A 21,964-nucleotide genomic window follows, 5' to 3' on the forward strand; every position below is an offset into this window, starting at 1 on the left:
ATTGCTAATCTATGGGGAAAGAACAAAAAGTAATTCCTGGGAGATCCTGCCCTTCGTGTGGGGATAACCACCATCGCAAGTCGGCATTTGCAGTTTCACCACGTGTACCCACGTACCCATACACAAACTGTCCTTTTTATATTTTTTTTGTGTCACAAACTTTCCTGGGAGTTCCCTAAATCAACCACCATTGGATTCAATGAAAACCCTTTAATCTGTTCTCAAGTTATAACATGGCAGACAGACAGATAAACAGACATGGCTCCTTTTATAATATAGATTTCTTATACCGCTGGTTGCATCATTATGGGAAGTGTGGTTGTGCTGCTGATTCAGATCCCCCTGTTACCAGTAAGCTGGTACTCATTCTGCAGACCTTAGAAGGATGACAGGCTGAGTCAACCCACCAGCTCTTATTTCACGGCAGGACAGTGGCTCAAACTCAAAACCATGGGATCTTAAGGCAGCCACGTTAATCACTAAACCAACACCAGGCTTTGATAAATACCTGTGAGAGTTGAATTGCAAGGAAACACTGAAATCTAACACAGGTGGAGGCCATTCAGCCCATCATACCTGCACGAACACCACACTAACCCATCTACACAAGATCCAAGGAAAAAATGCAAAAAAATGTAATTAATTAATGAAAAAAAATTTTGGTCGTTTTTGTATTTTTTTTTTGTACTTTTTGTATTTTTTATTTTATCTTTTCTTCCCCTCGGGGGAGGGGTTATGGGCTTGGTTAAAAACACTACATCAACCACGCAACCCCCCTTGACAAGACCCTCACCAACAGCACTCCGTACACATGCACACAATCACCCATCAATGCTCAAACTACCTAAAAGTCGTGCCAACATCCCCATACCCCTCCATCTCCATAACTTCCAGGTACATATCCAACTCTAATCGAAACTGATCTACTTTTTCTGCTGCCACTACCTTTCCAGGGAGACCATTCCATGCATTAACTACTCTCTGAGTGAAAGTCCCCTGCCTTGTTACCGTTTTAACTCTCCTGTTATTCACTCTCAAGCTATGGCCCCTGGTTCTACCACTTTCTACTCTGTTGAATAATTCATCTGCACTTATTGTATCTGTACTTTTCATTTTCTTAAACATCTCGATCATATCTCCTCGTAACCGCCTCCTTTCTCGTGAATATAGCCCTGTCTCCTTCAGCCGTTCCTCAAAGCTGAGTCGAGCTAGGCCCGGAATCAATCTTGTAGTCCTGCGCTGAACCCCCTCTATGGCATCGATGTCCTTCCAGAACTTTGGTGACCAGAACTGCACACAATATTCTAAATGTGGCCCTCACTGAATACCTATACAATGTTATTGATACTTGAGTTAATAAATACCTGAGTGAGAGTTGAGTTGATAAATACGCATGAGTGGGTGTTGATAAATGCCTGTGAGTGAGAGTTGAGTTTATAAATACCTGTGAGAGTTGAGTTTATAAATACCTGTGAGTGAGAGTTGATAAATACCTGTGAGTGGGTGTTAATAAATACCTGTAAGTGGGTGTTGATAAATACCTGTGAGTGAGAGTTGAGTTTATAAATACCTGTGAGTGAGAGTTGAGTTAATAAATACCTGTGAGTGGGTGTTGATAAATACCTGTGAGTGAGAGTTGATAAATACCTGTGAGTGGGTGTTGATAAATACCTGTGAGTGAGAGTTGAGTTTATAAATACCTGTGAGTGAGAGTTGATAAATGCCTGTGAGTGGGTGTTAATAAATGCTTGTGAGTGGGTGTTGATAAATGCCTGTGAGTGGGTGTTGATAAATGCCTGTGAGTGGGTGTTGATAAATGCCTGTGAGTGGGTGTTGATAAATGCCTGTGAGTGGGTGTTGATAAATGCCTGTGAGTGGGTGTTGATAAATGCCTGTGAGTGGGTGTTGATAAATGCCTGTGAGTGGGTGTTGATAAATGCCTGTGAGTGGGTGTTGATAAATGCCTGTGAGTGGGTGTTGATAAATGCCTGTGAGTGGGTGTTGATAAATGCCTGTGAGTGGGTGTTGATAAATGCCTGTGAGTGGGTGTTGATAAATGCCTGTGAGTGGGTGTTGATAAATGCCTGTGAGTGGGTGTTGATAAATGCCTGTGAGTGGGTGTTGATAAATGCCTGTGAGTGGGTGTTGATAAATGCCTGTGAGTGGGTGTTGATAAATGCCTGTGAGTGGGTGTTGATAAATGCCTGTGAGTGGGTGTTGATAAATACCTGTGAGTGGGTGTTGAGTTTATAAATACCTATGAGTGAGAGTTGAGTTTATAAATACCTGTGATTGAGAGTTGATAAATACCTGTGAGTGGGTGTTTATAAATACCTGTGTGTGAGAGTTGATAAATGCCTGTGAGTGGGTGTTGATAAATACCTGTGAGTGAGAGTTGATAAATACCTGTGAGTGGGTGTAAATATATACCTGTTAGAGTGTACTCGGTGCGGTGGGACGCAAGAAGCACGCGGGCCACCATCTACTCCGCTTTATTGCGCGACCAGAAGCACACTCTTCCCAACCCTAGCGGGCGAGGCATGATATACGAAAACCCAATCACGTGACACAGCACACCTGTGAGTGAGAGTTGATAAATACCTGTGAGTGGGTGTTACTTGATATTACTCACCACAGGTCAGTTACGGAGATTTTCAAAACCCAGTATTGACGTTTAAACAATATTGCTTTTTGAAAAGATTAAAGTGAATTTATTTATTGGATCCCTTTCGTCATAATTCCTTCATTATACCAATTCAATAACCTGTAATAATAAATGTCAGTGTGTGTCAGTCAGTGAGTCAGACAGTGTGTCTCCTTCATAACTCCAAAACCATGAAACCTAGCAGCCTGATACTTTGCATGCATACTGAGGGAACTCCAAGGAATGCATGAGTGAAAATTGGGTGTTTGGGTTCATTAAAATACTCCTTTTGAAGATCATGAGCAGCCTTATTTGATTATATACTTTATCAGGCGCATCCTCGGCCACCTCACTCTCCCTTGAGGGGCATCCTCGGTTACCTCGCTGGGGTCTTAATTTCCCATTTTTGGGGCATGCTCAACCATGCCTCGACTTGGAACAGGACACAACGATTTCTTCTTGATAAAGTTTTTCTTTTCACTTTCCTCATTCATATTGTTGTGGCCATGGGTACCGAGGCACCAGATTGTCACTCAGGGGGATTAATCCCCGGTTGTCCTCGGAAGAGCCGGACCTGGGGCCACCACTCACAATTAACTTTATTGTACGGTGGGTTGTTTTAAAACCATGAACGCCACCCAGTTAACCATGAGTTCCAGTGTCCACCGTCTATTATGCCATTTAACTAGAGGTCACGTGGTTACCTGAGCGGGGAGCGCGCCATTGGCAAAGCACCAACGTTATCTCAATTAGATTTTAATTAGGGCGGCCGAGTGTTTTAACCGCTGGTGCGTGCCGACTATCTTTGGTCAAATGGTGATGTTCGGTGGAGCCGTGAGTGAGAGTTCGTATGTCGTCGCTCTTGAGGCAGACAAGTGCTGTGTTTTTGTCTTTAATAACACTGCTGTGACAGCATGCGGCACCATGACGATTAAAGAGTGTCCGGTGACAAGCGATTCTGTCATTTGTACTGCGTGTGAAGCGGCTGCCACTGCTTTTAAACGGGATGGGAAACCTTGAGCCACAGGATCCAATTTGGTACTATAATACGCGATGGGCCGCAATTTGCTCCCATGTTTCTGGATCAGCACAGATTGTGCGAAGCCTCGTGACTCATGCGACTACAAATAAAATGTTTTCTCATAGTCGGGCAGACCCAAATCGGGAATGGAGTATAGAGCCTGCTTAAGTGTCACAAAAGCTGTCGGCTTCTTGCGTCCAATTCAGCGGATTCGCTGCACTTGCGGACCCAATCTCCAGCAGGGGGCGAACTAAGAATGCATCGTCAGGTCTACACTGTTGGCAGAAAAGGCCTGGTAACACCTTGACGTTTTAGCCAACGTATGCCGATTTTTTAATTTCTTTTCTAAAACGCTGGCACACGTTGAATACGTTATGGGTAAGTTTTGATAACATTGAGAGCACGCTGAAAAACACTGCCATACGTCGTTGTACGTTGGCTTTAAACGTTGTACTTTTTGGTTGTCCTCAAATTTTTTCATGCTTGAAATTTCACGACGTATGCCGGCGTATGATTCACACGTTCCGCTACGCTGGCCACAAGTTGTATGCACGGTCTGCGATCATTGACAGACGTCAACACATGCTACTTGTAAGTTAATCATAAGTTGAGACACGCCGAGGTAATATTTAGCGTACCCGAAACTTATTTCTAACCTATGATTAACGTGTTGTTGGCACGTTACGCGATCGTTGCCACACATCGACAGACGTTACTTTTAAGTTACTCATAGGCTGAAAGACGTCGGTATAATGGATCGTCCTTGCGTCAGCGTCCACGGCCACGGCCAGGACACTTATTTGCAGCATTCTTCAAACTTTTCTTCGGCATGCCGAGGATGTTCACACTTCGATGTCTAGCTTGGCTATGATTCCAATTGTCCATCGGCAGCGTCTATTTAAAATAGTCGAGTTTGAGCGTTTTAACACGTTCAGAAGAAACGCTTCAAATTTCCAAACCCCAGCGTCATAAAACAAAGGCGAGTGACAGCAATTTAAATCGTTCATTGTAAACAATGAAAATAGCTGAGTGGTACCGTTTAAAAGTCGTTGAGTGTAAAAAAAATCCAATTGTTGAGCGCAAGCGTCTACTTTCAATTGTGGAGATGCAGCCATTTAAATCGTTGAGTTTATCATTTAAATCGTTAAATTGTTAAACGCAAGGACGAACCATCATAGCCCACACCCTCCCCCTCACACTCACCTACTACTGCCAACATGAACAAACTACTACTAATACTAATACTAATACTGATACTGTTACTGCTGACATGGACATCGACTCAAAAAGGACTCGAAAACACTGTTGGGTTCCCCTTTTATGAGCAGCATTTTTATATACCAATTCCCAAAACCGCTGGGAACACGTCTTTATATGGCAGTTGTAAGCTAGAAACACGTTAATTTATTTTTTTTGTCGACCGGAAGACGTCATTGGAATACGTCTACATACGTCGATGTGTGTTGGGACTACGTAAAGAATTGGTTCAAAGCACGTCAAACATAAGTTAGAAATAAGTTTCGCGTAAAAAAGACATTACCGCGACGTGTTTCGACTTATGAGTAGGTTATAAGTAGCCTTTGTGGACGTGTGTAAGCGTCCACATATCGTGTGTAAAACTTATCCCCATCGCATGCGGAACGTGTGTCATACGCCGAGTACGTCGTAAAATTTTGAACATGTTTAAAATTTCTTGACGTACTCTACTTACTACGACGTATGATAGCGTACTTTAGCGTTGTACTCACGTATACCAAACTTACTCATACCGTATTTGACGTGCCCCAACGTTTTAGACACATTTTTCTTAGGTCAGCATACGCTGGCAAGATCGCCAAGGTGTGACCGCGATGTTGACACTTCCATTTCTACGGCAGTTATGATTCGAATCGTTGTGCGTCAGCCTTTTAATAGGCTACGTCACGACATCGTCGGCGATGCGTGCCACGCGCTATGCCTAAGTTAGACTATCGTTGGGCATCGGTTGTGTAGGCCGACAACAGGTTCAGCATTCGTTGGTATAAGTTATCTATAACACAACGAAACGTTCTGTGTCCGTTACCAATGCGTTATACATAAGACCAAGTCGCTATGAATACGTCCGAATCTTAAAAAAAAAAACATCAAAAGTTCAACGTCAGCCAGCGTTTTAGATACATTTTAATACGTTGCCATCGCTGGCTAAAACGTCAAGGTGTGACCGGGCCTTAACCCATTGTTCCCAGGAAAGATCTCATTTGTTTAGCGTTGGATGGCTTTGGCTGTTTCAATATTGCAGATATATGTTCTGGGGAGATACGTTGAGTATCTTCCTTCAAGATATGTCCCAGATATTTTACCTCCTGTTGGCAAAACTGCAATTTGACCTTTGACTCCTTTCTCTGCTAGTGCCGTTGGCAAGGTCAGAGTATCCTGTTCACACGCTTCCTTCAATGTCGAGCAGATTAGCAAATCATCTACATACTGAACTAAGGTTGATTTATTCAGGAAAACTGTCGTCCAAATCGTCTTTCAATGCTCGGGAGAACAAAGTAGGGCTTTCAGTATATCCTTACGGGAGCATATTCCAAGTATATTGTCTGCCTTTGTCGGTGATTGCAAAAAGAAACTGTGACTCGGGGTCTATCGGTACGGTAAAGAAAGCTGAACAAAGATCGACTACAGTATACTGGGTGGAATTACTTGGAATGCTCAACAGGACCGTGACCAGCTTCGGAACTCTGGGATACGCCGGAATGACGTAGTCGTTCACCGCTCTCAGATCCTGCACAAAACGCCACGTTGATTTTCCTGATTTATGTAATGGTAGGATCAGCATATTACATTGACTGACAATGGGAACAATCATTCCTTGCTTTAACAGCGTTTCCATTGCGGGAGCTATTCCTGCTTCAGCTTCTGGATGCAACGGGTATTGCGGTTTGCGAGGCAGCCTTTTTTGATGTATTTATATTTATTTTTACTCTCTGCATACTTTTGATTCACCCCACGTCATTAGGGTTTTTGTCCACAAACAAGCAAGGTCCCAATCAAGGAGTTCAGGTGACCTTTCTAACTCCGGGGTGTCTGAAAGGTCAACCACCTCAAACGTAGCCATTATTGTCTCCCTGTTACCTTCCAGCAATACTCGTCTCTCCCCATTTTCCAGAGTTCCTTTCCCTGTCCAGGTTCCACAATAGTTGCGCCTGGTGTCATCTTCAATAAATTTATCACTAATCCTCTGTCCTTAGCTTGATAACCTCGTGCCACCGCCAGGGTTAACATGTGGTGCAACACTGGACTACTTATTCCGTCATTTTAATTGCGCCTATGTTCGACATACCTCCATGCAAATTCCTTGTTTCCCAATCCACATTGTTCCCATTGTTATGTCATAGCTTTGGTGTAATTTGGAAGATGCCTCTCTCGCATAGTCATTGTCCCTTCCTTTTGTGTCATAGTCTGCTATGCAATGTAACTGAGTCTTTCCCATGTCCAAGTCCATGTGGTGCTGACTTACCCAGTCACACACCTCCGGCACCCTTCTTTCCACGTCAGATACACATGCCTGTAAACAGTCAGATGCTTCACCCTGTGGCAAGGTCCACTGGTACACAAGACTTTCTGTTTGTTCTTGTCACAAAGTCAAAATGGTTCCATGCGATTCAAGGGGCATATCTAAATATACTCCCTTTGGTGCACACTTCACCGTGCAATTCAGTTTACAGAGGAGGTCTCTCCCAAGCAGATTAGTTGGCGTATCAGCAGCCATAAAAATGCATGTTGTGCAGATAAAGGCCCAACTTCTACCTGGAGCTGTTCAGACAGGGGAATCGCCATAGCAACGCTCGATACTCGCATGACATTTATTTGCTCCTGCGATAAAGGTGCATTTGGAAGGTCAGGTCAGGTCAGGTATGGGAGCATGTGCCAGAACAGCACGTCGCTGCGTCCACTTTCCGCCGGTACTCCAGGGGCCTCCGTCTGGCCATCCCCCAGGCAGATTCCAGGCCCATCCCCATCTCCTTGAGATGATGGTCAACCTGTTGCAACCATGAGGCACGTGGTCGACCCACTGGCCTCCTCCACTCATGAGACTCCCTCGCTGTGAGAATCTGGTGAGCAGGATCAGAGTCAGGAAAACGAGCCACATGTCCATACAGCCGCAACTGACGCTCACGGACTATGCAGGTAACAAATCTCATCCGAGTCTCTCTCAGCAACCGCTCGTTGGACACAAAATCCGACCAGCGATAGCCAAGGATTCTCCGAAGAGATCTGGTACCAAAGGAATTAAGTCTCCGTCTCAGATCCTTGGTCAGAGTCCAAGTCTCGCACCCATAGAGCAAGACTGGAAGTACCAAGGACCTGAAGACTCGGACTTTCGTCCTCCCGCACAGGTACCGGCAGCGCCACACCCCATGATCCAGTGAATCCATGACTCCCCAGGCCCGACCCAGACGTCTATTGCCCTCTGACTCGCAGCCAGCAGAGACATGAATATCACTGCCAAGGTGAGTGAATCTCTCCACGACCTCAACATCCTCACCACAAACAGACACAGACAGGACAGCAGCATCCAAGATGTCACCGAAAGCCTGGATCTTAGTTTTGACCCAAGAAACTCGTAATCCCAACGGCTCAGACTCCTCATTCAGCACCTCGAGGGCCCCCAAGAGGATGTCTAAAGTCTCCGCAAAGATGACTGCATCATCTGCAAAGTCAAGGTCCGAGATCTTGACATTCCCAAATGACGCACCGCAAATTTATCTCTCCGACATCCTCCCTAGAATCCAGTCCATACAAGTGCTGAAAAGTGTGGGGGCAAGTACACATCCCTGACGAACTCCAGTAACAACTGGAAATAAGTCAGAGATGGTACCACCACACTTCACAGCACTCTCAGTACCAGAGTAGAGTTCAGACATCAGATCGATCAGTTTTGGTGGCACCCCACGAAGACCAAGAATCCTCCAGAGGACATCCCGATTCACTGAATCGAACGCTTTACAGAGATCAACATAGGCTGCAAGCAGCCCCTGCCGAAACTCTCATCTGCGTTCGGTGAGGACACGAAGTGCAAGGATACGGTCAATCGTTGACCTCTTTGGTGTAAAGCCTGACTGCTCTGGACGCTGGTGCTCAAGCAGATGGTGGCGAACCCTATCGAGAATTATCCGAGCAAAGACCTTGCCCGGCACTGAGAGCAGCGTCACCCCTCGGTAGTTGTTGCAGTCTTGGCGATCACCCTTCCCTTTCCAGAGAGGGACAACAAGGCCCCTCTTCCAATCAGTTGGGATGATGCCTGTGTTCCAGGCAGAGCACAAAACTGCATGCAATGACACGAGTGCAGCATTTCCACCAACCTTGAGAAGTTCGGCATGGATGCCACAGATCCCTGGAGCTTTGCCCCGTTTCAACTGGTTCACCGCAGCCGTGTTTCCACAAGCGTAGGTGGACCACAGTTGATTTGAGGGTCAGCAACAGGGATTGTAACACCCTTGACGTCCAGCTCGACAGTTGGGGGATCAGCCTGGTACAACCGCTCAAAGTAACCGGCCCAGCGGGCCTTCACTTCAGACTCCTCTGTCAAGAGCCTACCACTCTCTGCTCGAACTGTAGTGCTCCGAGGGATGGGCTTGGATGAACGTAATGCGCAAATTCCCCTGTAAGCGGGACGAGAATCACCTGACCACAGGTGATGCTCTACCCCCTCACAGATTCCTCGCACATAGGCCTCCTTGTCCACCCTCAGTGCACGTACAGTTTTACGCCTCAGCTCCCTGAACAGCTCAGCTCTGCCATTCAGCCTGGCCCTGCGACTCTGGTCAATGGTATCCAGTGTCCCTTGAGAGACAAAATTCTTCTTTGCCCTGCGGTGAGCTCCAAGGCATCCACCGTCAACATCAAGGACGGTGGTCTTGAAGGCGCTCCACAACTCTTCAGGACCCCCCAAAGCACCCAGACCCCCCAAGTGTCCACTCAGCCTGTTCGCAAACTCCTCAGCTACTCTCTCATCCCTGAGCTTGGCAACATCCAGCCTCGGCTGGGATGGTACCATTCTCCAGGATTTAAGGTGCAACTTTAGAGTTGCTACAACAAGCCTGTGGTCAGTATTGAGGAACTGAGCACTCCGGTAGACCCTGCAGTTCTGGATCATCCTCCAATGACCGTCAATGAGGACATGGTCAATTTCCTTTGTCACACCGCCAGCGTTGGAATACCAAGTCCAGCGATGAGCTTGTGGGCGCTGAAACCATGAACCAGCCACCCTAAGTCCATGACTTCTTGCAAAGTCAAGGAACTTAGTGCTATTCTGGTTCATAGTTCCTGACCCATGGGGATCAACACACACCTCATAACCGTCCCTATCAGTTCCAGTCGATGCATTGAAATCCCCCAAGACTAGAAGTGTATCTCGTCTGGGGCACTGATCAACCACAGACTCGAGTGTGGCGTAGAATGCATCCTTCACGGTGAGATCACTCGCCTCAGTCGGAGCATAAACAGAGACCAGGGAAATGACACCTAAGGAGTGACGAATCCTTAATCTCATAATACGCTCGTTGACCGGTGTTACCTCAATTATCATTGGGGTCAGCTTATTGGACACAGCTACAGCAACTCCTTGGGTATGGTAACCATCAGAGCGACCAGACCAATAGTAGGTGTAACAACCCACCATTATCTCGCCGCAATCCGGTCTCCGAACCTCAGAGAGAGCTGCAATCCCGATGTCCAAACGCTTGAGCTCAGATGATAACAGAGACAGGTGATCATCCTCTCTTAGGGATAGGACATTCCAGGCACCCACCCGAAGGGACCGCCTCAGGTTAACCCAAGGAGACCGCCGTCTGGTGGACGACACCTCAGCACCACTCCGACACACTCTCCCGCAATCTGACCCAGGGATGTTACCCCGTGGTTTCCCTCCTATCAAAGATTGGGGGTCCTGAAGGCTTTGCCCCAATCCCGTCATCCGGTGAGCTGCCCTGCGAAGGGAAGCTGCACAGGAGGTACTCCCACGGAGTGGGTTTTCAGATTTTTTTGCGTTTTTGCGTTTTGCGGAATGAAGGGTTTTACGGTGGCCGGAGTGCAAATCCTGCCACCAGCCTCCTAATAAGAAGTGACCCAACTGCAGGAGGACGTCCGCAGACACAGTTGGGCACTAGATATGGATGGCCGTTGGCTCACAAGGAGCTCCTCCGCCCTTTGACAGGTTTTGTTTTTAATCCTGCTGGGTGTCCATATCCAAACACCCTCCTCACCAGAAAACCTGGTTGGGGAGATGGTTTAGTCGCCGACAACCCGACCATGGAACAGGTTAGTACAGGTTTACATGGTACCTGTAGCAGGTCACAGATCAAACCTGACCTGACTGAAGAAGGTCACTTTGGAAGGTCACTTTGCCTAATTGCTAATTTCGTTGCCCTGGTGTCGACGAGAAAAGGTATTTGTCGTCCCCCAATCGTCACAGGCAGTTTTGGTTCATTATGTAGTTTAGAAGTTAACAATGGTAATTCTGATGACGTTTTAACCAGGACCCACTCATGGCTTTGTGTAAACAGATCAGGCGGAGGTGGGAACGGGGCAGGTTGGGTCTGCCAGGGTTCCTGTCGTTGGGGATCGATGTCCTGGCCCTGACTCCATCGTCGCGGTGGTCGTGTCTCCCACGCCGGTCTATTCGAGCCATAAGCTGGTCCATTTGGGTTATTTTAGAACTCTCCAGCCCAGTGGCCAGTTTGTCCACATGCTCAGCAGATCTCTTTACGCATATCTCGGCACCAACGGCCACGTCCACGGCTCGCACCAGTGTTATATTGCGCATTATAATTCACATGTCTCCCTCTCGCGCCCATACCCGGTAGTTCATTTACCGACGCATACACCAGCTTTGCAGTGATTTCGGCACTCCGTTGTTCGATCAGTGAATTGCAATGATCTATGAATGGCAGCATGTCTTTTACATCCTTTGTTTCATATCCAACACATATTCGTTTTGCATCGACTTGTAATTTTGAGGCCAATCCACTAATGAAAGCATAGGAGAACAGAACGGCTTCATCGTCCGGCAACCCAGATTGCCGTTTATTCACACTACACAAACGCTCCAGAATCTACTATGACAACCACTTCGTGCTTGTCTGCACCAGGACACAGCATTTTAACCAACTTGGAATGTGATACCCAGATATATATCAGAGGAGTTGCTGTGTATACAAAAACCTTGTTGTCCATTGTAGAATTGGAAATGTAAACAAATTTTTCAGAATCCCTTTGGTGCTCTGTGTGTCACTTCATGATAAGGAGAAACTGCTCGTTGGATGTGTGTACGACAGTCCATCGAGTGGTACCCAGAATAATGAAGCTCTTAAATTTCTTTGAATGATTGTCAATAGACAGGAGTCTCAAAGAGTAATAGGTGGAGATTTCAATTTTATGGGTATTGACTGACAAGCATGGCACAAAGGACCAGCACCCAGCACATCAATTTATCGAGACAATGCCGGACAATTCTCTTCAGCAGCAGATCACCGAAACCACAGGACACACCCAAGGGCAGGAGTCGAGCATTTTGTGTCTGGTGAAAACTAATGCGAATGAGATGATTAAATCTCAATAGAATACCGAGCCCCACTTGGAAGTTGTGACCATTGCTGCATTCGGGTGGAGCTCAGTTTGTGCACTGTGGAAAATGACCACATACTTGAAGCTGAATAAAGGGGATTATAAGCAGATGAATCAAACTTATGGAGGTAAAAGGGGATGAGGAACTGGCAAAGTTAAACTGTGAAGTCATGGTGCTTCTTCAGAGATAACATGGAGGCAACCAAGGAACAAATGTATTCCGAAACGTGGACTGACCAGGAATAGGTGGAAACAGCCAAATATCACCCACAAAACAATGGAACAGTCTCATACAGTAAGAAAGGGAAGGGTTGGAGAAAGTATAATGAGACAGAGAGTGACCTTGATCATGACAAATAGGTCAAGGAGAGACATAAACTCCACTGCATGACGTGACAAACTGTAAAGACTTGGAGGAGAGTTTTGCTGAAAGAATAAGTACAAACCCAAAGGATTTGGAAATATTTAAACAGCAAACTCAAAACAAGGATTGGAGTCGGTGATTTCATAGAACCTAATGGGAAAGTTACAGAGGATGATAGAGAAAAGGCAAACACACCAAATGACAATATAGTAGGGTCTTAACAGAGTAGAATTTAGTAGATGTGCTAAAACTGGAATGATGCCACTTTGGATCTGCACTGGTAGATGTCGACATGACTGAGGAGGAAGTAAGGAAGAAGCTCCTGCATCAAAATGGCAGCAAGTCAGAAGGACCAGGTTGTTTACACCCTCGATGTCTCAAGAAAACGGCTCACACCAGCACAGGACCCTTGAGACTGATATTCCAGAAATTTTTGGATGAGGGCATTTTCCCTGGAGATTGGAGGATTGCAAATGTCACCTTGATCCAAAAGAAAGGGAGTGAAAAAGAGATACTGGCTCAAAACTACCACCCTGTAAGTCTTACTTAGGTGGCTGGAAAAATCATGGAGTGTTATGAGGGATGCTGTGGTAAAGCACATGACAACACATGATCTGTTTGCGGACAGCCAGGATGGACTTACTCCCAGCAGATCATGTTTGTCTCAACTACTTTGCATCTTTGAGGAACTGATCCGATTGATCACAGGGATCCTGTGGACATCATGTACTTGGATTTACATAAAGCATTCGATGCTGAACCACACAGAAGGCTCCGTGAAAAGTGGCAGCATGTGGAATTGAAGGGAAGCTGCACAGATGGATTGAGGCATTCCCATCCAGCAGAACATGAGTGAACATCAATGCAGTGAAATCAGAATGGAAATCAGTTGGAGGTGGAGTCTCCCAAGGGAGTGTACTGGGACCTTCACTGTTCATGCTATTTATCAATGATGTACCAGATGGATTCATAAACTGTGTATATTTTTGCTGATGACACTAAAATCATTGGTCCAGCAAAAAGCCAAAGTCAAAAGGACTCGATGCGAGAAAATTTGAACAAAGCAAGCAAATGGTCAGACAAATGGCAATTCCCTTTCAACTCAAACAAATGCAAAGTACTTCATGTCAGAAGATCAAATACATTGAGTGCTTATCAGATGAATGGAATCGACTTCCAGGAAGTACAAGAAGAGAACTTGCGGATGGTGATTGATTCAGAGCTCAAATTCTACAAACATGTTTCAGCAGCTGCACCAAAAACAAACCAGATACTTGGAATTATCAAAAGGACATTTACAGATTTGACAAAAGAGATTCTCCCTGGAATGTACTCAACCTGGAGAGACCACACCTCGATTGTAGCAATATCCTTTGGAATATGAGATGCAAAATAGATGGGGACAAGATGGAGAGGGTGCAGTGAAGAGCAAGAAGAGTTGTTCCGGAGCTACGTGGTGTGACAACTGAACATCGACTACACGATCTCAACCTCCACTCTCTTCACCACAGACGAAGAAGTAACATGATCACAGTTCACAAGATCATGGTAGGTGAAGTTAGAATACCAGGAGAGATGTTCTTCACAAGGGCAATCCACCAAAGTACCTGAGGACCCACATTCAAGATGCACAGACACAGGTCGAGACTGGATATCAGAAGAAAGTTCTTTACTCAGAGGATTGGAACATGGATTGGAACAATCTCCATGAAAGTGTGGTTGAAGGAAAATCGATTCAAACCTTGAAGGTCACACTGGACCTGAAGGTCACATTGGTGGAATCAAGGGTTCCTGACCGACAGTCCTTAACACATACACAAATGGGATGAAAAGTATTACGAGATATTGTAAAGAATGGGATGATTACAGAAATATTCCTTCTTTCCCATATACTGATGCGAATGACAACAGAAAATCTGTAACATAAATCTCTGCAACGACACATGGAGCGGTGTTACTGTCATTGTGTAAAATGAACCAAGGTACCAATATGAACCGAGGATCGGTACTTTCATTGTCGAAAATGAAACAAGGTTCCAATATCAGCCAATGTTCCATTATGAACCAATGTTCCAATATGAACTGTGAATCGGTACTTTCATTGTGTAAAATGAACCGAGGATTCCTTTTTCTCTGTCTTGGTATTCTTATAATGGGCTTCCAGCTCGTGTTTCTATAAATGGATTGGCAATAAATTAAATTTAAAACACCAGGTGGGTCGACTCAGCCTGTCATCCTTCCAAGGTTGGCAAAATGAGTACCAGCTCCCAGAAAATGATGCAGCGTTGCAACACCAGGCTACCTACTCGTCTGGGAGCAACCATGTGAAAATGTGCAAAAAAGTGATTTTGATGTGACACCCCTGCTATACAATTTTTGATACTTGGGCCATGTCAGTGGGTGTGTTGGCCACCTGAAAAGTGTTATTGGACACCTCAACTGCATTGCGCAACTTGTGGGCAGGTTTTTTGATAAAAGGCCATGACCGAAAAAAACAAATTTTGGGGGTAGGGGAAACTAAATTGACCATTCCTCCACAATGGAACACCCTATGACAGCAAATTACCACTCATTATCTTTGTCTAGATGTGTGCTACAGGTTAGTATCAAGTAGATTTCAATTTGGTGACCTTGAGGTCAACAGAGCTCAAAATGTCAGAAATCGGATCACGCCCAAAATCTGGCGCTTTTATCAAAGAAATACTGTATATATCCCCTTCCTATACGATTTTATCTTAAAATACCACTTCAATCAACTTCTTGGATCCTCCTGATGTTTTGGAGAAGCAGTATTTTGATTTGATTAAGCCACAACAGAATTGATAGAATGCAATCTGTGGCTTTAAAATTCACATCCAATGATAGTGTAATGATGTTGAAACATACTAAACATAAAACATACCTGGTTGAGGCTGTGCGTACTTTTTCTGGCAGCTTAAAATTTCGAGTATACCAAATATAGCTGTCCCAACTCACACTTGTTGGTGTACCACCTCAATGATCTACGAGTAATAAATCTGCTTGAAGACTTGTGTATGGATATTTGTGACCACATCCGATGGAGCAAATTGTCTAAAAAGTGATTTTAAGGGATACAATGGACATTCCTGAAATAAATACAGGAAATGACCCCATCCCATAAAATTTGTCATCTCAGTGTCAACCACAAGTGTTGAACGCCCGCCATATTGAATCCGTGAAGTCCACTCATCTTTCCAACAAATCGTTTGATTTTTGTCTAATTTTACAACGAACATCATCACTGGGTAAGTATACTATAAATTTGTCAACTCCAAACGTTCAATATCTTGCTCTTGAGAAAAAAAAATTAATTGTATATGGGGTAATGAAGTTGTAAAACTGTTTGATCCTGGTCATATCACACATTATTGCTTCCTCCTATGATCGCTGGAGAGTGGGCACGCCTTTTATTTCTGAAAACCATCATATCCATCACGGTCATCGCCATCACATTTGAGGACCGTTACGGAGACGACAAAGAATCAATGGAGTTCTTTTCGCATGAAATAACACCCAGCAACAGTTGTGGGGTACGAGAAAGTTGTGGGGCACTGTAAATTTGTGCTCAATATTAAACTTTAACAGAGTTTTGCCATTAACATTGGAAGTTTGAACTATTTCTTGTACACTTTCATTTTTCAAGTAATTCTGCACCATTTTTGAGATCATATCGAATTAACAATATGAGCAATCAGAGTGCGGGAAGGCTTCTGCTAAAAAATATTTGGTACATTACTAGCAGGTGTCATCAAGGTAAGTGTATCATTTACGACCAACGAAACCATTTGATGAGGGTCATTTGCAAAATTCACACCCGGTATGAACGTAAAACAATTTGAATGTGTCTCAACTGGGGCTCATCTTAATGCGGAATCATTAGTTTTTTTTAGAATATCTCGAAAATATGAACAAAATAACATCTGTCAAATTTGCGTAACTGAGAAGGATTCCAAACAGTGTAAGTGCATCATTGAAGCAGTTATAGTTGATGGTTTTACTTTATTTGTTTTGAGTACCAACGAATGTTTGATGGAATTGACAGTGTGACAGAGATGACACGGTTCCACATAACCTCAGGGAAAATAAGCTTCATACTGTTACAAAACGAACAGCTGATGTTACATGACTAGTTATAGTATTCGGATATGTGTTCTCATTTCAGAGAACATGAAACAATTCTCAACTTTCTCATTTTTTCCCCAGACAAAAAAACACCTAAAAAATCTGTCGCAAATTGTTCGTCGCAAATCTGAAACTCCGCTAAAATTCACTTTTATGAAGGAATTTCTGACTTTCTGATGACAGTTGTTTTGTACATTGAAGACCATTTACAGCACCCCAAGTGAGTTCTGGAACTGTTTACCCCATCACCCCCATCATCCCATCTCCCCCCCTCCACCCCCCATGAATCCTATGCTACCCCTTTCAGTACGCTTAACACGTGCTCAATCCCTTTTTGCAGGTGCTGCCTCCTTGCTTTAAAAGATGGAACCTCTTATATCAGCAAATTGAAAGCGGTCCAGTTCCTGCCCAGGTCGGCAAACAACTGATTACTCAAAATGTTTGATTTGCCAATCCACTGCTCTTGAGCTTGGACCTTTGTCAAAATTAACGAAACGGGGATTGTCCATGTTCAAGGATGCCATTGAGACAAGGTGCGATGAAGTATATCAGAGGCTTTGGGCAGACATGCAGCAGGAAGATGCATTCCTTGCCAAAAAACCCCAGAAATCCACATCGCTTGTCGCAGCAATTACACGTATAAAAAATATTTAGAGTCAAAACGCTTGCGAACAGAAAGTGAATCATCAGCAGGAGAAACACCATTTCTCCGAACAAGTCGGACTGCCACCATTGACTATGAATCTGTGTGTTTTTTTGTGTGAGAAGGATCGTGATGGCTTGGGTGACAGGACTTTAGTATCTATCGCTACCGTTGAAAGACAGCTGTCAATTCACAATAAAGCAAAGGAACTAAATGAGGAAGCAGTGCTCTTGAAAATTATGAGTCACGGTGAGAAATGCCTCGACTTGATAGCAAATGATTTTCGATATCACCAAAAGTGCTTGAACAGGTTTATGACAAAATGTAAAACTGAGGGTGCAAGTTCGGCCAAGTTGTAAGAGCATGACACAGCGTTTTTGACATTGGTATCCGAGATTTCAAACGGACTTTTAAATGAGAAACATTTGTATTCTATCGATCAACTTTCAAAAAGATACAATGATTTGTTGCCTCAGCATGGCAAACAGAAATATAGAACAGACAGATTGAAGAAACGAATTATTAAACATTTTACCAATGACAAAATTCAGGTTGTGGACATGAACAACACAGCTCCAGTATGTCCCTCATCTCTTACTGTCAACGAGCTTTGTGACCAAGTTGTGGAGCTGCAAGCTGAATTAAATGAGTGTCAGTTACTATTTGATTCTGAGGATGAATGCATCAATGACAGTTTGCACAAGGATGTGTCGCTGAGTTCATATCACTGAGCTAAACACTGACAGGCAGAGATTAAAACTTCTATGAAAAGAGAGGATGCTTCTGAAATTGAGATATCTTATGATGCAGCCTCTAGTCGAGTTCCTGTTGACTTGTACAATCATTTAGCTTGTTTGCTTTTTGACAACAATGATGCCCGAGGTCAGGATGGAAGAGTCTGTTTACCTTCCCGGTGACAGCATGGAAAGGGTATTGAACTTTGCCCAGGACATCATTAGCATTCTGAGTAAAAATCCGAGCCCCAAGCAGGTTGGACTTGCTCTACATGTCCTGAAAGAAACTCGTAGCAAAAACCTCGTCGCCACTTAAAATCAGTTTGGGAACTGTGTCAGCTATTCTAGTGCGCAGCGTTACCTGACCACTATCGCCAATGAGGTTTCTGAGCGAGAAGAAAAGGAAGGTATCTTCATCCCGACCAATATCGTTCCTGGACAGTTTCTTCAAGTTGCGTTAGACAACCTCAACTTCCACTCTGAAAGTGAGGATGGAGGCAGTCTGGACGTGACAACCAATATCACATATCAATATTCATGTGGTCAGGAGACAACAATTGATTGTGCTGGGAAAGTGCCCTATCATAAAATGAGGCAAACTGCAATAAAAAAACTGAGAAGTTTGAACCAGTCAGCAGCCACTTAACTCTTAAAGAGAGAAAAGTGGCCTGGTCATTGTGTGGTATTGGAATGAGTGAAAATGAGATTAGAGACAGTCATGTATTGGTGGATATAAACATTGTCTGGTTTTTAGTAAGGATGTTTGCTACTCAGATAATGACAGCTGAAGATGACAGTCCATGCAGTGTACCAACCTGGAATGCATTCTTTGAACTTTATTCTGGGAAACAAGCACATAAAACAAAGATTGTTTATGGTCCAATGTATCCACAAACTCCAACCAATCCAGATGTTGTCAAGACCTCTCTGGACTACTTTGTTTCACTGAATCTCAAGTTAGGACAATTGAACACTGTGATAACTTGTGATCAAGAAATATATGACATAATAAAAGGTTTAGTAAAAAACGATCCAGTGTGATATAAAAATGTCATAGTGCGACTTGGTGGCTTACATATTGCACAAAACTTTATTGGGTCTTTTGGGTTTTTGATGAAAGAAAGCGGCATTGAAGAGGTACTGATTGCGAGTGATATATATGGTCGGGGAACAGCTAATAAGATGATGGCAGGAAAGGACTACCATAAAATGATTCGTCACCATCGATTGCTGAGTGAGGCTTTCTTCATGCTTAAGTGGGAAGCATTCGAGCGATGGTTGTTCCAGAAAGAGTACACAGATCATGTTGAATCACTTTCAACTGTGTCATCGCTGTTAGAAAGAATTTGAGTGGATTATGAAAAACAGGACAAAGACAGTGTCATGCAACATGTTGGTGATGTGCTCAATCATCTAAAATCCCGAGATACTGTCTGGGGGGAATTTGAGAATTCTTTAGGAAAGACAGCACAGTTGTGGGGAATGTACATAGAAATGGTACTCATTCTAAAGCGTTATGTGAATGCTGAGAGAGTTGGAACCAACACCTCCTGGAGACAAAAACATGTTACCATACAATGTTTCGTCTGGACACAGCAAGTACATGTCCTGTCTTCCAATATATTTGAGTGAAATGAACAGCCTTCCCAACTCAGCACCAGATGTTCACAAAGAATTTGAGGCGGGCAACTTTGCAGTCCATCAGACGGAAGGTGCATTGAATAGTCAAGTGGCTCAGTGACATAATTGTTACAGACTGGATACAAGCACCAAATTTTCTGTGCATACCCTCTGGGTAATGGCTATCAAATTTTGAGGAGCCCATCCAAAATATTAACCCTTTCATTGCTAAGTACACATTCAATATTTTGTTATTGGTAGTACTCATTATTTCCATCTCTGATGCTACTTTTATTGTCAATTTGTATTTTATTACAACTCGGATGTTATTCATGTTGTATAGGTCTTAATGAGTAATAAGAAGTCAATATTTAGAATAACTATGAGAAGTAAATTATAGAACAGGGGTTCTACGTGGTTGTGAGAAATTGAAAGTGAAACTGGTTTTTTTCTTTGTTTTTTTTTTGCAGGCTATCAGAAAATGGAAGTAGACTGGAACCGCTGCATTATTTGCCAGAATATTACCGAAGAACCTCTTAGGTGCCCATTAGAAAGCCCTGGTGCAAGCAGTGACACGGCAGTGAGACCTCATCAGACGTTTCTCGACAATGTCAAGCAGTTCAGAGAGATTGGCATGCTACCAACAGAACTTTTCTTTGGACAGGAAGAAACTGCTGATGGTTTCGCTACTCATTCTGCTTCTTGGCACAAATCCTGCAACCTTAAATACAATAATACAAAATTATCCAAAGCCAGAAAGAAGAGGGAGGCTAACCCAGAACCTGATGAACCACCTCTGAGAAAGCGGCAAGCAGTTGATGTACAATTAGTCTGCATCTTCTGTGAGAAAGGTTGTGAAGCTGGTGTCTTACGTCAGGTGTTAACTTTCTAAGCAAACAACAATATCAAACGAATGGCGACGGAACTTACAGACAGTGTACTTGTCTCAAGAATAACCGATGGTGATCTCATAGCCATTGAAGCAAAATGTCACCTCAACTGCCTCGTCAATTTGAGAAATAGATATCGGTCTCAACTGCGAAAACAGAATAGAGAGCCAGAGGATTTAAATGAGAAGGTCAACGAGAGTCGAGTATTTGTGGAAGTGACGAGTTACATAGAAAAAGCAGTTAACCATGGAACCCTTCTCTTCAAGCTATCCGAACTTCATACTTTGTACCTAGAAAGATTGAAGGATTTCGGCATTGTTAAGACTGTGAATAGAACCAGACTAAAAGATCAGCTGCTGAAACATTTCACTGAAGCTCAAGAGCAACAAGATGAAAGAAACACCAAACTTATCTTCAAAAATGGAATGGCGAATATGCTACGAGAAGCCCTGAAGAAGAGAGATTTCTCAGATGATGCTTTTGTGCTAGCAAAGGCAGCAAAAATAATCTGAGATGACATTTTCAACCAACAGTCATTCCACTTTGAAGGAAGCTTTCATCCCAAGTGTCAAGAAGACTCGATACCTTCGATCCTGAAATCATTCATTTCTCAGGTGTTAAATGGTACTAACCTGAAGAATCAAGATAAGCAAGACTCACAAGCCTGTCTCACCATAGGACAAGTTATTGTGTACAACACTAAGAAAAAGTCAACACAGTCTGATGTTAGTTGCCTGCCGGGAATTAATTCGATGTTCTTGTAAAACAGACTGTACTCATTGTAAATGTGGACAGGCTAACCTTGACTGTTCTCCTTTGTGCAAATGCAATTGTCAGAAATCAACAAATTGATTTGCACATTTTTGGTTTGTGAATTCTGTGACTATCTCACACAATATTGTGTTAGTATATTTTGTGCCTAACCGCTTCTCTGCTCTCAGCTCTCAGGCTTATATATCTGGGGCTTCGTACAAGAAGGGTTTATGTGCATTTTTTCCATTTTGAGGCTTATTCCCTTAAAGTACTTAGTTTGAGATATATATATATATATATATATATATATATATGTATTTTATGGCAGAATAAAACACACATTGGCATCATGAATAGCTTACTGCTGCGCAATACACCTTAGTCATTCTAGCACCAGAAAATAGAACTAAAACTCAGTACTTTTTGGGAATAAACCCAAAAATGGAAAAAAATGCACATCGTCCTTCTTGTAACAAGCCCCAGATATACAGTGGGGAGAACAACTATTTGATACACTGCCGATTTTGCAGGTTTTCCCACTTACA

The 21,964-nt window shown here is 43.7% G+C and overlaps 2 protein-coding genes across 5 annotated transcripts in view; one reads left to right on the forward strand and one right to left on the reverse strand.

Annotated features, from left to right (window-relative positions):
* The window catches only part of LOC147033509 (E3 ubiquitin-protein ligase TRIM7-like), a 1,095,521-nt gene that overhangs the window by 860,406 nt on the left and 213,151 nt on the right, over positions 1-21,964 (reverse strand). The window lies entirely within an intron of this gene.
* The window catches only part of LOC147033524 (E3 ubiquitin/ISG15 ligase TRIM25-like), a 272,640-nt gene that overhangs the window by 228,035 nt on the left and 22,641 nt on the right, over positions 1-21,964 (forward strand). For 2 of the 4 annotated variants that reach the window (XM_085855210.1, XM_085855217.1), the window contains exon 8: positions 20,247-20,653. The exons of the other annotated variants lie outside the window; for them this stretch is intronic. In XM_085855210.1, coding sequence (XP_085711336.1) covers positions 20,247-20,653 — 407 coding nt within the window. The remainder of the gene's footprint in view (positions 1-20,246; positions 20,654-21,964) is intronic. 4 annotated transcript variants of the gene reach the window in all.

Source organism: Eptatretus burgeri, chromosome 2, assembly GCF_056783735.1.
Source record: "Eptatretus burgeri isolate ZD-2024b chromosome 2, Ebu_testis_v1, whole genome shotgun sequence".
Taxonomy (NCBI): Eukaryota; Metazoa; Chordata; class Myxini; order Myxiniformes; family Myxinidae; genus Eptatretus; species Eptatretus burgeri.